This window comes from Heloderma suspectum, chromosome Z (assembly GCF_057233095.1).
Source record: "Heloderma suspectum isolate Gila_16-S chromosome Z, 16-S_ref, whole genome shotgun sequence".
In the NCBI taxonomy this organism is placed as follows: Eukaryota; Metazoa; Chordata; class Lepidosauria; order Squamata; family Helodermatidae; genus Heloderma; species Heloderma suspectum.
The window spans coordinates 3451421-3467493 of record NC_139476.1 but is presented as its reverse complement, the minus strand read 5'-3'; the positions used below and the strand labels follow the sequence as shown (position 1 = coordinate 3467493).

General features: G+C 47.6%; 1 protein-coding gene across 2 annotated transcripts in view; it reads left to right on the top strand.

Annotated features, from left to right (window-relative positions):
* KDM4B (lysine demethylase 4B) overlaps positions 1-16073 on the top strand; it is a 187789-nt gene that overhangs the window by 91331 nt on the left and 80385 nt on the right. For both annotated transcript variants that reach the window (XM_084825635.1, XM_084825637.1), the window contains exon 8: positions 1745-1882. In XM_084825635.1, coding sequence (XP_084681761.1) covers positions 1745-1882 — 138 coding nt within the window. The remainder of the gene's footprint in view (positions 1-1744; positions 1883-16073) is intronic.

The window sequence follows — 16073 nt, the reverse complement described above, 5'->3', positions numbered from 1 at the left end:
TCCCCAAGCCCCTCTGATCTGGTGACATTTATAGGAGTGAGAGAGGCGGGTTCTAGCTCTCAAATAGTGTGTAAATTCAGTGCTGTTGCAAATGGGCAGGATATGAAATCGGTGCTTGACATCCCATCTCTCTAATCTCATTCTGTGGATGTTTGTCCCACTCTCATTTCCCTGTTTGGTTTTTCTGATTTAGATGTCTCGCATGTGTAATTTAAGTGAAGGGGTGAATGATTTAGAGGGAAAAGGAAAAAAACATCTTTGTGAATGCACAAAAAGCTGAAAGCACAGTTATTGTTGCATGGGCCTTTGTGGGTAATTGGAAGTACAGTGTTTCTCCAGTATCTGATTGCCTTGCAGTACAAATAGGCCTATATTGTGAGCTTACTGCAACTCGGATCCATGCAGCACCTGGGCCACGCATGCCTGGGTTTCTACTTGGAGGACTAGCAGGGAGTGGTCCTGGGGCAGAGGTCCACTCTTTTTGGCTGGACTTGGTTGGTAGCCAAGGCAAAAATTGTGGTCCCCGTGAATCTTCCCTCACTTTGCCCCTGACCTTGGGTTGCATCTGTGCATGAGGTCCAGGATGATTCTCCGCTCCAAGTTTGGGGCTGGAAAAGGGGGGCACGGGCACTCACATGCCTTGGCAAGTCATTCATTCATTCATTCATTCATTCATTCATTCATTCTTAGATGCTACTTTTATACAGCTTAATATCCTAAGATCTCTAAAGGATTCTCAATCAATCAATCAATCAGTCAATCAGAATACAGTACAAAACCAATATAAAAACAATGGAAGAACAAAGATACAATAAAAACCTAAAATCTTTACAACAAGACACATAAAACGGAGCAGTATCATAACCCATTACAAGACAGGGAAAACCTGTGTAAGCAGATATATCTTGAAGATGTATTTAAAACTCGATGCACTTTCAGCCTCCCGAACAATGCGTGGCAGGGTGGGTACAGAGAAGGCCTGCTTGCATGCTATTGTCGGTTGTTTGTCCTGTGGACCACCAGCCAAACTGTCTCCAGTCTTCCTTCCAGCCCTGGCGCTGAGGTGGAGGCAAGGATTGCTGTGTAACTACAAGGAGATCTCTCCCCGCACCCCTCAGCTGCAGCCCTGAGGCTGGAACGCTCACCAAGGCTTATCAAGCTCACTAGAGGACTGTGTTACATTAGCCATGGCCAGCGAAATTGAGAAATCCCCCCCCTTGAGGGCGAACTCAGTGCTGCCATCCCTACCCCGCCCCAAGCGATGGCAGGATTTCTGTGGCTGGTGACCTTTCGTGTGCTCTGTGTCTTTAACTCAGCAGAGGACTCTGGCACTAGATGCTTGGAAAAAGATGCTGGCCTAGTTTTATGTTGCACATTGGCATGTGTGTGTGCATGCGCCTGCGTGCGTGCTGTTGCCTCCCAGCATTAGTGTGCTGTCATGAGAACTCTATGAGCACAACCATACTGCTGGAAGGGCTGGCGGCCTTGCCAGAACAGGCCACGCGAGGATATCTGGAGAATCCTGGAAGAGCCCATGGTCACCACAGCCAGCCCTGCGTGTGTGCTTGAGTGCGAAGGTTCTTCCTCGCACCTCTGTTAGTATAATCAGTTGCACACTGCTCTCTGGGAGCAGGGCTGTTAAAGCGTGTGTCTATGTCTTGTCTATAAAACATGCTGCCTTGGCTGAACTCTGCTTCCTGCCCGCTTGACAGTGATGCCTTTTTTTCTCCCTCCCTGCTTTCAGATCACCCAAGAAGCTGGAGAATTCATGATTACTTTTCCCTACGGCTACCATGCAGGATTCAACCATGGGTTCAACTGCGCAGAGTCCACCAACTTCGCCACACTGCGATGGATCGACTATGGCAAGATGGCCACCCAAGTAAGTTCTTGCATCTTGGTGCTTTGGTTGGTTGGATATGCCAATGAAAATGCCCAGGCATATTCAGGCAGTGCTTGGAGAAATGCAAGAATGATGCAGGGGGCAGAAATAATGTTGGTTGCCTGCAAACCATGGTTTGGCAAATTGGGAGCTAGGCGTGCTTCCTTCTTCCTTGTCTGGGGCCAATTCCCTACTGCTGTCTTGTGTTGACCCTAACCATGGCTTCATGAGCATCAGCACCATGGTTAATGCTGCCTAGGTTCTCTCTCACCTTAAGCTTGCAGCTCCACTTCAAATTCTCGTTCCCAAATATGGTTCAGATGGAAAATGTGGCTAGTGGTAACCATGGTTAGCAGAGGCTAGTGCTAAAACGCTGTCAAGGCAAACAAAGGAAAGGAGTGAAATTGGAGAGGGAAGGGACTGTGTGTTCCTGTGGTCTGGCTCCCAATTTGCAAACCATGGTTTACAGGGCACCGGCATTGTCTCCAGTGCTCCCAGTGTGTGATACCCAGTCCCCTTTCCAAGCTGTGGCTTGCATCTGTTTTGGAGTTTATCTTCCTGCTGTTGTAACCAACAGTTCATGTCTCTTTGGGCTTCTAGAAATGTTGCTTATGTTCATGTCTTCCATTTGCACACATGTCAAACTGGTTGCTGTTCCCAAAGGGGCAAGATCCAGCATACCGTTTCTTTGTTTGGGGGTTGTCTTGCGATGACAGTTGTAGCTGCGGACACGGCTGAAAACTTTCCTTGCGCCAGCTGGTCTTCCCATGCTGTATGGGAAGCATTAACTAATTGCATTTATACTCTGCCTTTCCTCTGAGGAATTGAAGGCGTCGGAAGGCTTCTCTATTCTGCCTCTTCCCCCTGCTTGTTAATCACCAGGAGCAGCTCTTGTAGAACTTAGGAGGTGGCATCCCTTGAACATGCTCTTCCTTTGGCATTCCAATTCTTTGGCAAAAGCAGATGAAGACACAACAGCTTTTATCTTCTCTCTTGCCCCCTTGGTCTTTATCTGGTCGATGCCATCTACTCTGCAGTGCTCAAAACCCTCTTTGCCCCACAGAGATGCAAACACCCATGTCCTGTTACTACTTGAGCTTGAACGTGGCATTTCTCATGAGAACAAGCCCATCTTTCATGAAGCAGCCCATCCCTATCAGTGAATGGAAGGCACTCAGCCTGCCTCATTCTCCCCCCCCCCCAAATTCTTGGCCCTAGGTCTTGGAACTTGGGAGCCAGGGATATTACAAGCTGACAGGTTCTTGACATCTGAACTCTCCATGCTTGCTCAAATATGAATTTCCCTCAATTCCACAGAAATAAATCTTGACAATTTTCATTCCTGTTGACATAACTTGGTGGAGATGTGTGGCTGCTTGATAGGAATTCCGTCAGGCATAGACACGCAGCTTGGAGCACGAGGGACATCAATCGCTTCAACTTGTCGTACTTGACAATTGGCTCCTCCACCTTCCTGGATCTCTTGCCTGGCTTGGTAGAGATGCTGGCTTGACATATGCGAGGGAGGGGGTCGCTCTGTATGAATGTTGCTTATTAGTGTTGCATTAGAATGAGATGTATTGTTCGTGAAGTTGAACCTGCTGTTGGATAACTGGACCCGCTGTCACAGGTGCCCAAGGATTCTTTCTCCTCAGGTGCATCTTTCCATTTCAGCTCTTGTCCACAAAATGAGTCCTTTCTCCCCTGTAGAAGCCAGCAACCGTCAGTGTCACGCAGAGTGTTATTTCATTTGAACAAATCCTTGGGGCAGGGGTCCCCAGTGTGTGCCTGTGGGCATCTTGAATGATGCCCTGTGAAGGGGTCCCCAGTGTGGTGCCCATAGGCACCCACAAAACCTTTAAACAAAATTTTGATTTCCCTTTTTTAAATATACTTATGTGGATTTGTATCTATCTGTTGCAATCAATGCATATGAAATGCAGACAGTTTTCTAGCAATTATGCATAAGCTTCAATAAAAGCAGACCAAATATCCAAATAAGTATTCATTTGAAAGTGGCATCTACATGCCACCCATTTAAATATTGAAAGCATTGTAAGGTCCTCAATCCATTGCATTATAGGAGGTGAGTGTTTATCCATCCAGTGTTGTTGGAGCAGTCTTTTTAGCTGTCAAAAGGGCACAGAGAATCACATTACGCTGATCATTTGTTAATTTCCACGAAGCAGGTTAATAATTTAAAAGAGCATGTACATCAGTGAATGTTACAGACTGTTCCAGTACAAAATTTATCTGTGTTATAACCTCCTTCCCAAAAAGAAGCAACTACAGGGCATTGCCAAAACATATGTTTAAAAGAAGCATTAGCCGTATGGTACTGCTTAAGATGCAGCCTAAGATCCATAGATGCAACAGGTAGACACCAAAGTGGCATCCCAATAATTAGGCCTTTTGTGGTGGTGCCCACAGCAGTTTCTCAAATTCCCAAATGTGGCCAGGGGCCAAAAAGGTTGGTGACCCCTACCTTGGGGTGCTCTGCCTCTATGTATTGCTCACACTGAGGAAGTGAATAAGGAGTGGAGGTTTGGACTCCTTTTGTGCAAGGAACATCAAGCCCTTGTTGCAAAATCTTGATGAGATGAACGTTTCCAGGGTAGGATCTGTGAGTTGTGAACCTGTTGAGGGGTGGGGGGAGGGAGGTGCAGAGGGGCCATCACATGGCAGTGTTTATGGGTGGGTCTGAGTACAAATAGCGCACCAGGCCCAGAAGTTCCTGTTGGTGTCACATTCGCAATTCCACTTTCACCCCTGGAATTCTCCTTGAACTGGAAAAAGTGGACAGTATACCCCAGTGTATTGTGTGTGTGTGTGTGTGTGTGTGTGAGAGAGAGAGAGAGAGAGAGAGAGAGACAATAGTGCAGACTTTAGTTTCTTAAATCCACATAAGGGGCAGCACACAGGGTGTCTTGTGCAGGTGCACACAATCTCTGGTCTACTGCTTTCTTTGCATGCTCTCTCTCTCACATGCACACCCCTCAAACAAGAGCATTTTGACAGAGTGACCATGTTGGAAAAGTGACAGTCCATCTGAGTTGTGCCAAGGTCTTCAGGTAAATTTCTGTCTGAAGAAGGTTTGATTTTTGTTTTGAAAGCCTACCACCCTTCCAATGTAATAGGTATTGCTGGGGTGGGGCAGGGTGGGGGATGCCATTCTTCTTATTAGCTCTTTAAAAAAGGTGGGGGATGGAGAGAAGGCAGGATTGCAGTTTTACAGTCCAGAGCAGGTAGAAAGTCTGGTGTCCTCTAGATGTTTTGGACTACAACTCCCACCAGCCCCAGCCAGCAGAACCAATAGGGATTATGGGAGTTTTAGTCCAAAACATCTAGAAGACACTAGATGGTCTACAACTGGTCATCTTGAAGCTCTGCCCCATCTGGAACTTGAAGCTCAAACACTCTCCTTCTGGTTCTTGACCTTGGTTGTTTGCCCAAATTGTAGGCCTGTAAGAGGCACAGTGGTTTTTAAGAGGTTGTACTGGGGGCGGGGAGAATGAGATACCCAAGCTTTCCCCATACAGTGTGTTTGCAATATAGCGGTTCATTAGTGTAGGTCAGTAGTTCCTAAACTCTGTTCTTGCTCTTACACAAGTTAAAAGTAAACCTTTTCTGGTAATACGTGTGAAGTGTGCTTCCATTTTAATTAGGGCAGGGGTTGGGGGATGTGAGAGTGTGTCTCACGATCAGATTTTTGGGGACTCACTGGTGTAAGTGAAGCATGCAGGAGAAACTGTAACCCGAAGACGCCATTTTGAAGTGAAGATGAGGCTGGAGTCTGAATGATGTCTGAGTACATTAGATTTATTTATTTATTTTAAACCACCCGTCTAAATGCATCTTCTAATTGGAGAATGTAGACACTGATCGTGTCTGTGTTGTGGCCTTGCTCGCTGTTTTGCAGCCCAACACCTCTTGGTTTATTGTTGTGGACCCCAGAAAATGGCAGTTTGTCCTGGCAATTCTGACAAGAGTTTTAACTACGGCAGTGCCAACGGGCAACTGCTCTAATATTAAAAGCAATTTTGGGCTTAGCCATGTGTTCACAAACAAGTGACATTTGGGAAGTGGCGGCTTTAGATTGCGGCTCCGTGCTTACATTGTCGGGTGTTGTAGCGTGAAATTACTGAACAACCTCCGATGGGGAGAGTTTCTGAGCCACTCTGAGGAGAGGGAAGTTGGAGAGTGGAAGAAGATGCCCCCATTCTTGTTTCTTCGCTTCTCTTTTTGCAAGTGGCGCTTCCTTTTACAGGCTTTCCGTTTCATGTCTCCTACCGCCCCACGTTGCATACTTCTTAGTTGGCCTGGTATGTTCAGCATGGAGGTTTGGCTCTTCAAGCTTTCTACCTTTGGGGAGCCCATTCTATATGTACCTGCTAAGGAATTTCTTCCACGGACTGGCTGTATTGGTTTGGCTTCCACAGTTTCCGTGGATCAGTTGAAAGGCTGCAGCAGCACATTAGTAGCCTTTCCCCAACCCGGCACCCTCCAGATGTCTTGGACTGCAACTCCCATAATTCCCAGCTGGCATGAAGATTGATCACAATTTCATACAAGCTTGTCAGCTACGTTGATGGGAGCAGGCCAAGGTTCAGTCCCATCCAGATCGAGGGTCTCTTCCGATTAAGACTGGGGGAACAGCAAACCCTCAGCCCTGCAAGCAACTCTGAGGAATCCACCAGTCCTCCAGTACCATTGGACCCTACTTTTCCAGCCACAGGTCCCCGAGGTCCACACCAGTAGCTTGAGCCCCTAGCCAGCTCTTGACCCCCCCCCCCACTCCTGGGGCCACAGGAGCAGAGGAGACAATGTGCCAGGCAGGAGCTTCAGGGCCATCAGCAAAGCGCCTGGCAAGGAGCATGAGGCTACCCTTCACAGGAGACGAGTTGGGAAGCTCACATAGGTGCCCGAAAGCCAGGAAGGGGCTCCTGTGCAAGCGGTCCATTTGAGCCAAACCATCCCTTGACGCAACAACACCCTTGGGGCTCACTGCCATGCTACCATGTATGGCCAGCCAGCTGTCAGGTCCAGACCTGCACATCTCCGGAGCCAGGGAAACGGACAGAGGACCCCCACACACACACACACTGCTTGTCTCATTCCCCATCCCAGGCTTCCCACACCTGGTTCACATAAGAGAGACTTCACACCTGTTCTGCAAGTCATCTGCGCTTCTCTGGGTGAAGGCAAGGCCACCTCAGAGGGGCCGCCACTGGGAAGCAGCTTTCCACCCCTCTGTCTCTTTGAACAGGACCCCTAGTTGTCATGGGCGGGGCGAGGGTGCTTCGGTGTGCCGTGTATGTCTTTCCCACCCACCCTCGCTAATAGAAGCTGAATAAACATGGGGAAATTATTCAGATTGCAGACTTTGCTTTCTGCCGCTCCCCACATCTAAACCCAGCCTCACCCGTAAGCTAGTAATCTATCATGCTGTTTTGCCACTGAGCTTTATCTACTATCCAGCAGGGTTATCTCTTACCTAAAAGATTTGAAGGCTTGTCTGTGTTGGGGGGTGGGGGGGACTGAAAAAGTTACACCGGGAGAAAATGTCCCCCCACAAGATGTGAAAGACCGGAGGACGTGGGATATTGGCATGGGGAAGAACCTCATTACATATTTTCTCTTTCAGATGGATGAGTGAAATACTTTTTAAAGCAGTGTTTTCACGTAATGTTGTGACGCAGCCAGCCTGCGCTGTGAGCCTCTTAGATTCTAAGTTAGCACCGTCCATGGCCCTTTGCATTGCCACCATGTTTGATTGAATTACTAAGCAAGCACCACTCTTAGGACTTGATGTTTATAAAAGCGCTTTCAAATGATGCAGAAGACAAAACGTCCTCAGGCCTTTGGGCCAGCAGGGCCACCTAAGAGTCTGCCAAGCATCCAGGGTGGCAAGGCCTTTGTACAACACAGCTTCCAGCTCGTCTTGCATGCCTCGGACTGCACTGTCTTCTGCATCAAGTGAAAGAAGCTGATGCATTTGAAAATATCCCCCCTCGCTCAACCTAGCCTGTAAAAAGTTGAGAAGCTTGCTTTAATTTCTTGAAATCTTCCCTGTTCATGAAATCTATGAAGAAAGTTGAGTATAAGAATCTTTTAGACACTGATTCTGATGAGAGAAATTGAGGGATGCTATTATTTTCAATGGTACATTATTTTGGGGGATGGAGCAGGCTATACATCTAATAGGCAAAAAGAGCTATCCTTATTTATTTGCAGTTACTATGACACTTGCAGCCCAGTCCTATGCATTTTTTACTCAGAAGCAAGCCCCACCAAGTCCAGTGAGCTTACTCCCAGGTAAGTGTGCATAGGAGTACAGCCTTAATGTCTGTGGTGACAAGATAGCATTGAACTCTTCAGCAAGTAACTGAATAGCCACATTAGTTGAATATAGTGCCTTATTTTCTGAGCATGTTCCTCTAAAACAAAGAGCATCCTTCTGTTTCTGTGTGACCATGCTGAGGTTTACTTACTGTGTCTAAGCCCAGATAATAAACCTTCCTTTAGTTCATTGCAGTGACAACAGCTTCTCTTTTCAGCTTTGATGTACTTTTTCGTAGTTCCCCCACTGGCATAAACAAAGATACGCTTGGTATTCCAGACTCCTTAACACTGGATATATTTTGTAACTTTTTATTGAAACAAAACCATTGATATTCCTTAATATGCCAGACATTGGCATTTTATATGTTGAAGTTATACATGAATATATTCATGTCCATGAAGTCATAAGTTTAGGTTTTCTTAAACAGGTAGGTGCTGCATTTATTTCATCTTTTCCTGAAATTTCCATTCTTCCCTTCCCCAGTGGAATTCCTCCTATGTCTTCAAAACATCCAGAAATCTAATAGGCAGTCTTTTCCATTTCACCTCCTACCAGTGATCAGGACAACTTGTGCCAATGGGCTCTTGAGTTACCCACAGTTGAGTGATCACACAAAAGCCTAAAGCAAACAGCACTAATAACTCGCTGGGCCAATGGTGCTGCTAACTGTGGCAGGACCCGATTTGCCTGCACTTCACAAATGTACGCAAGGGGAGTTTAATGATCGGCTCATTAGAAGCCAGTTCCCCCGTAATTGCTGGACAAGCATGAGTATTAACAGAAAATAGGCTCTTCAACAGTTAGATTTAAAGGTGCAAAGTTTGCAACTGGGAACACAGGCAGACTGTACCTGAGAGAATTCATAAGTAGGTCTTCTAAAACACTGATGCAATGGAGCATTAGCATGTACATCTAGGAGCATGTCTACAGACATGCTCCTAGATATACATGCTGCAGACTTCAGGAGAATGCTGTTGTGGCTCTTTCTTCCTCCTCCTCTTAAGGATGATAGTTCGGGAGGTGCTGAGAATTTTGTCTGCAGAGTTCCAAGGGAGCAGAAGCAGTGAGACCATTGTCGCCAGTTCAGTTACCAGAGCACTTCAGTGGGCAGTGTTCTGGATGTGACCTGGGAGAACATGACATTCATGTCCTAACTCAGTCTCGAGTGGTTCATTGCCTCTTTATTTTATTTATTTATTTATTGCATTTATACCCCGCCTTTCTCCCTCTCGCAAGGAACTCAAGGCGGCTTACATTATCCTCCTCCTCACCATTGTATCCTCACAACAACAACCCTGTGAGGTAGGTTGGGCTGAGAGTCTGTGACTGGCCCAAAGTCACCCAGTGAGCTTCCATGGCCAAGTGGGGACTAGAACCCGGATCTCCCGGCTCCCAGTCCGTCACTCTCACCACTACACTACACTGGCTCTCTTGCCCTTGGTTCCTGTAAAAAGTGGAGAAGAATGGCTTGTTTAACAGGGGTTTGGGGGAGATATGAGGACAAACGAGAGATTATGAACAAAATAAAGATTGATGGTAGCAGTATGTTCTTCAGATCACTGTGCGATATTTATTGAACAAAGTCTTTGTTTCCGTAGTTGTTTATTGGCACTAGTTTGCATTAATGTGAAGCTGAGGGAGGAAGAGGTTTTGCATGGCTGTGTTTTGACAGCTAAATAGGAAATTTTGGCTAAAAGGCAGAAATGGACTTGTACCAGTGACTTGTACCAATGGACGGGCATGCCATTTGCCACATAAGCCATCTTTCCGAATCCAGCTAAGGGCCAGCACATGGAATGAGTGTATTCTCTTTGCAGCACTCTGTGTGTGCATGTTTCTTGAGCATAGTCCATGCTTGGATGAACAGTCATTCCAGTAGGCACTGGATGTTGTATTGGTTCCAAATAATAAGGATGTATAAAGAGGGGAAGTGATAGAAATAAAGTTGGTCTAAGTGCATTTCTGGATCTCTTTTTGGTCCTAACAAGGACCCCAGATGTGAGCTTTTGAACTTCACCAAGTTTGTCGGCAGGGAGAGCCAAAGGCACCTCAGTTTGACATACGTTATATGCAGCATGTAGCAACCTTGTTTGCATTCACTTTTCTGATAATTGGCAGAAGACGGTTGCATTGTTAACTGTTTGCAAAGCCAGGTTACAGGTAGCTGAGAACATTTGCATTTCACAAAACATTCAGCGACGTCTCCTCTGGAGCGAGTGTATTGCGCTGGGAGTTCTTGACTCTAGAATGTGAATCGTGACCAATAGGCCAGAGTCTCTGGTTTCTTGCATGAACGTGGTCACCTGGAAATGCTTCCTCAGCCCGGTTGTTTGTTAACTGACTTACAGCGAGGCTTTCTCCTTTTTGTTTTGAGAGGTTTTTCTCCATTCCTCTGCACTGAGTCGAGTGTGGCTGCTGATCTGTTTTGCCCGCCTGGCTGTTTCTGATTCGAGCTCTTAGAATTGCTTTCTCTCTCCCCACCCCTCAACCACTCCAACCCTCACAGAAGACAGCAGTGGGAACCCTGTCACAAAATCCCTTCTCGCACAGCAAGGCTGGTTCTATAAGTAACAGGTAATGTCTCGCTGTTTACTCTGTGCTTAACTTTATTTTTGCATTACTTCAAATCCAAACGTTACTTGGCTGCTCATTACTGAGTCTGTCATGCAGCGATAATGCCACAACACTGAGAGCGCTGAGATGCTACCACTCTTCTCTGTCCCCCCCACCCCCCAATCCATTTGTTTCCACTTGGAGAAGGTTTCCTAGCCTGCTGTTTTTTTATTTATTTATTTTTTAATCCTCAAGTAATTTTGTCTTACTCCTATTAGCTGTGTATTTGCCTTATGGTTCTTTCTGCGCCCCCCCCCCCGCCCCCATGTGCCCTTGCATATTTTTGGTGCCAAATTCAGTCAGCCTTGTTCCAGAGGTCCAGCTATGCAATATGAAACTATAAATAAGAGGTGTGCACAACTGTGTGTTAATCTCTATTGAGAATAGTCAAGGTCCCTGTGTGTTTTGGGATGTACAACCTTTCCGGGGAAGATCTGATGTTAGATATAAATTCAACAAGGCACACCTGCCTTTTTAGATGCAAAAGGTCCACTCCAGCTCAGCCGAAATCAGATTGGAACTTGGGAGTTGAAGGCAGCTGTGCCTGTCTGAATGCTCTTTTGCGTGGCTGCATTTGGTATCAAATCATCCCCTGAAGAAGGGCTACACAGCACCAAATGCGTGGACTCTCCCCACCCACCCTTTAAAAAAAATAATCTTTGTGGCATCATGCTGCTTGTTTTGGCTTCCCAGAATCCAGCAATATGCCAGCATAGACAACCAGTGGCCCTTGGAGCCAAATCTGGTCTGGGGGCAAGCAGCTGGCAGCCCTCACCTACACCGTCAAGGAGGACCTAAGGGGAGTGTAATGGGACTCCATTTTGATCTCTCACTTCTGGGCAGTGCTCTAGATTGATCCATCAGCTCTTTTAGCTGCCATTCAGGGGCCTGTCAGCTTGCTGGCCAAGTCCAGTTTTCATTTAGCCCAGGAAGAGAGGGGTCCACCAGTCCATCCTCCCCGAGGGCTTCTAAATGGCACCACTGTGTCTGCAGTGCTAGATCTGGACACTTGCCCCATTGACGTATTGCTGCCCTGACGGCACTGCAGAAGGGTCTTGTGGGATACTTGGAATTGTTTGGGGAGGGGACAGCAGGGAGGTGTGAAGTAATTTTCTCTCCATGGCCACTGAGAAGCCCCACCTGGACCTTTCTCATTCTGAGCCATCAGTAGGTTCAATTTCCACTTGCTAAGTCTTGTTCTCCATATTCTTAAGGACTAGACATTTGAAAAGTGTGATTCTCTTGGGGTTCATACTCAGGTTCACTTAACACCAGCAGGTGATCATTAATGCCTTTAACTTCCTTGCCTGCCTTGCAGTCAGGATGGTAAAGAGAGTGGATCCACCACTCCCCTCCTTCCCCCCTTTCCAGTAAACACTTGGAATCCTTTTTTACTAAACTTCCTAGCACCAGGGAGGGGACTTTTATGGGGTCACAGGGGGAGTTTTAAATCCTCCCTCTCCCCATTTTAAAGGATTATCCCTTGAAAATCCCTCCTCCCTCTATGAAGCGCCAAATAGATGCTGGCCTTTCTCTGCTACATGCTATAGCAGCTGTGCTTTCTCTGATCAGCCCCCTGAGCATGGCTGCTATAGCAGCTTCTAGCAGAGGGGTGGGTGATTTATGGCCCTCCAGATGTCTTGGCTGACAACTCCCAGCAGCCCCTAGCCAGCACTGCCAGTGGTGAGGGATGATGGGAGTTGTAGGCCAAAACGTGTGGAAGGCCACAAGTTGCCCACCGCCGTTCTAGCAGATGCTGTAGCAGCTATTCTCAGAGGGCTGATCATAAGGGAGTGCTTGATTTGGCTTGACTTCGTTGGCAGCATCCTTAATTCAACAGTGCCAGCAGCTGGGCACCTGTGGGCCACCAGCCAATTGCCTGAGGGTTGTACGCGGCCTGTAGGCTGCTCACAGGTGCTTTAAATAGATGGTCCCTGTAGAATCATCAAATCATTGAATAGTAGGGTTGGAAGGGGCCTACAAGACCATCGAGTCCAACCCCCTGTTCAGTGTAGGAATCCAAGTCAGAGCATCCTTGACAGATTGCTGTCCAGCCTCGTCTTGAATACCACCAGTGTGGGGGAGCCCCCCACCTCCCCAGATAATTGGTTCCATTGTCGTATTGCACTAACAGTCAGGAGGTTTCTCCTGATGTTCAGCTGGAATCTGGCTTCGTGTAGCTTGAGCCCATTATTCCGTGTCCTGTGCTCTGGGATGATGGAGAAGAGATCCTGGCCTTCCTCTCTGGGACAGCCTTTCAAGTCCTTGAAGAGCGCTATCCTGTCTCCCCTCAGTCTTCTCTTCTCAAGGCTGAACTGTAGCTTTAAAGGAGACAGTACTGTAGTGGAATTTCTTAATTGTGTTAATGTAAAGCCTACCATCCAAGAGCTGTGACATTGCTCCTATTGGGGAGTACAGTATCTCCTGCCTCCTGCAGCAGCGCTTAATGAAAACATGTTTCCAGGTGGGCGGCTCTGCGTGGTATGGGCGGGTGGGTGTATTTGCAGTGGCTGAGCCTCAGAACACATTTCATTGGGTACACCCTGCCAGGTACAGCATGCATGCCCTCTGGCAGCACAGGGGCTGTTCAGGTCCTTTAACCCTGTGCTTATGGTTCTGTTGGAGGCTGCAGTGACACCCTGGGTGCCGTTGAGGGACGGTGCATGATATGTGAACATGAAGCCAATCATGTCGGCAACTCATAAGCCATGCTTTTCAGCCTTCCTCATGGTCATGCTGACTGGGGATGATAGGAGTTATAGTCCAACACATCTGGAGGGCCCCTGGTTAGGGAAGGTAGATCCTTTCTGTAATTTTTCTGCTTTGGTGAAGTGCATAAGAGAAAGCTAGTGGAGTTTCTTGGTCTTGGATCAGGGAGACCTTGGTTACATGAATGAGGATGAATTTCATGGAAACTCTTAAACTCCTGCCTAGTTTCAGGGAGGAACGTAAGTGGTAAGGTGCAGGATGGTTGATTCTTCTTTCTGAGGAGGTAGGAAAAGTCAGCACAGATCCCTCCGTGTGGTTCTCTTCATTGTGGCCCTTGCAACAACCCAGCCAGTATGATTCTGCAGAAACAGCCCCTCCTTGATAGCAGGCATTTAGAAGGTTGTCCAAGCTGTGGTCCCCTCCGCTTCTCTCTTAAGGATGTGTTTGCTGAAGCAGCAATTTCCTCATGGAAGCTCTTTGGCATTATATTTTCCTCCCCTCTGCATGTCAAGGTTGCTATTGCTTTGGCAAACTGTGACTGGAAATTGGTGGATGAGAGCAATTTCTTATACTCCCTATTACATTAATAGTCGCAGGCGCTGGGAGATGATAACATCTGTGCTACCTCAGTCTTATATTTTCATGGCTTCATTTTTATCTCCCATTTGCTCCTTAGAAGCCTTAAAATTATCTATCTCAATACAGAATGAGGTCAATTTCCCCCTTGCATTGCCTGACTCCCATTTTTATGTGCTCCGGGCAAGTAGCATTCATTTCTCCCTATTTGCCCCCCCTCCCCCAACCTCTTTGACAAGCTTTCCATCACTGATCTCTGCTTGAGCATCTTCTGCTCCAGGATGAATGCCTGTCCTGTTTCTAAAGCAGCCAAGTCCGTTCCTAGGGTGGTCTTGGGCTGACTGATGGGTAAGAGCCACATGAATACAAGTGGTTATTATTTCAGATAATAATTCCTTAATGCCTTTGACCCCCTGTAGCATTCTCACACACGGGCCCTGGTTTGCAGAGTAGGGAGCAGCAGCTGGAATTCCCTGAGCCATATCTGGCCAACTAAGAGGTGCAACCCCCCTCTCTCCAAATTACCAGGCAGGAGACAAAATCATCTCTGGCAACAAATGACTGGCAGACCATGATTGGAGGGCTGGCCTCTAAGTAGTCCTCTAAGGAAACTAGTTGCTAACAGTAGTTTATGGTACAGGTGTGGAGCTTGGGCGAGGACGGAGATGTGAATGCCCCGCACAAATGACAAGCCATCCCCCCACCCCCCGGGTTGTTTTTCAAGGCCTTCATGTCAGTATTCTAGGAACCTTCCCCTTTGCACATATATCCTTTAAGTGGACATCCTCTGGGTAGATGATAGTTGTCAAGGTGCCTGCCTACATGGGCCCTAGTCCACATTAAAGGTTGTGTGTTTGGCAGGGGAGGGTGCCGACGCCTGGGTCCCAGTCACACACCCTGCTGTGAGTACAGCCTACAGCAGCCCTTTCCCAACCCGGTTAAATCCCACTGGCCGCTTTGTCCTGGGACAAGTAATTCCCCCACCTTTTTCCAGGCAGCAGACTGGCAGGCTGGCCAACCTGGTAGGGAATCCCTCTTCCCACTAGCTGAGAAACAGGCAGCAGCTGGCTTCCTGTGTGGTCCCCCTAGCCCAGCCTTCCCCAACCTGGTGCCCTCCAGATGTTTTTGACCACAACTCCTATTATCCCTAGGCAGCATGGCTGTTGTAGCCCAACAAATCTGAAGGGGACCAGGTTGGAGAAGGCTGTCTCAACCCCTCATTGAAATACCCCCCCCCCCCCGTAGGCATACACTGCCACATGGATGAAGGAATATCTGAGCCTCTCCTTTACAGCTGTACTTAATACGTTGCTGTGCTGCCTTCTGGCCAGCAGCATTTGTGGTGCCAAAGCATGGCTAGTGGGCAGGCCCAGCGCTGCAGCGAGTCAGGGGCATCTGGTGTGGCCCTGTGTCTTCCAAACGTGTACATGGCAACACATAAGTAAAGCATTGGACTAACCCCTGCACGTGGAGCTGTTTGCCTTTGATGCTTCCATTGGGTTCTTCATGCAGATGTTCTTCTGCCCATCTCCAATGGCCCCTTTCGATAGTATTCTGTCTATCCTGCCCCCTCCCCCCAGCTCTCTGCCTCAAATGCAAGATTGTGCAAACTCCCCAGTCAGAATAAATGAAGCAATTCAGCACCTATTTCCAAAGGGTAGAATTAGGCTGCCGAGAGTGTGTAGTGTAGCACAGAGCCCTTGATACATGAAATCCAGCATTCAAGGCAGTTTTAACAAGGAGAGAGAACTCTGCTAATTCTCAGCCTTCATGCCCCCCTTACTTTCAAAAGAAAAAAATAATTGTTTCGCAGAATGTATTTCACAGATTGGTTCTGCCGCTTCCAAGGGTTGCTTGCTTCTCCCTGTTTGGTTAATCAGCTTGCTTGCTTTGGGTGATTACCCAGGCAGGTCCCCAGAGGCGGGGGGGATGAGGCTGCTCTCTTGGAGC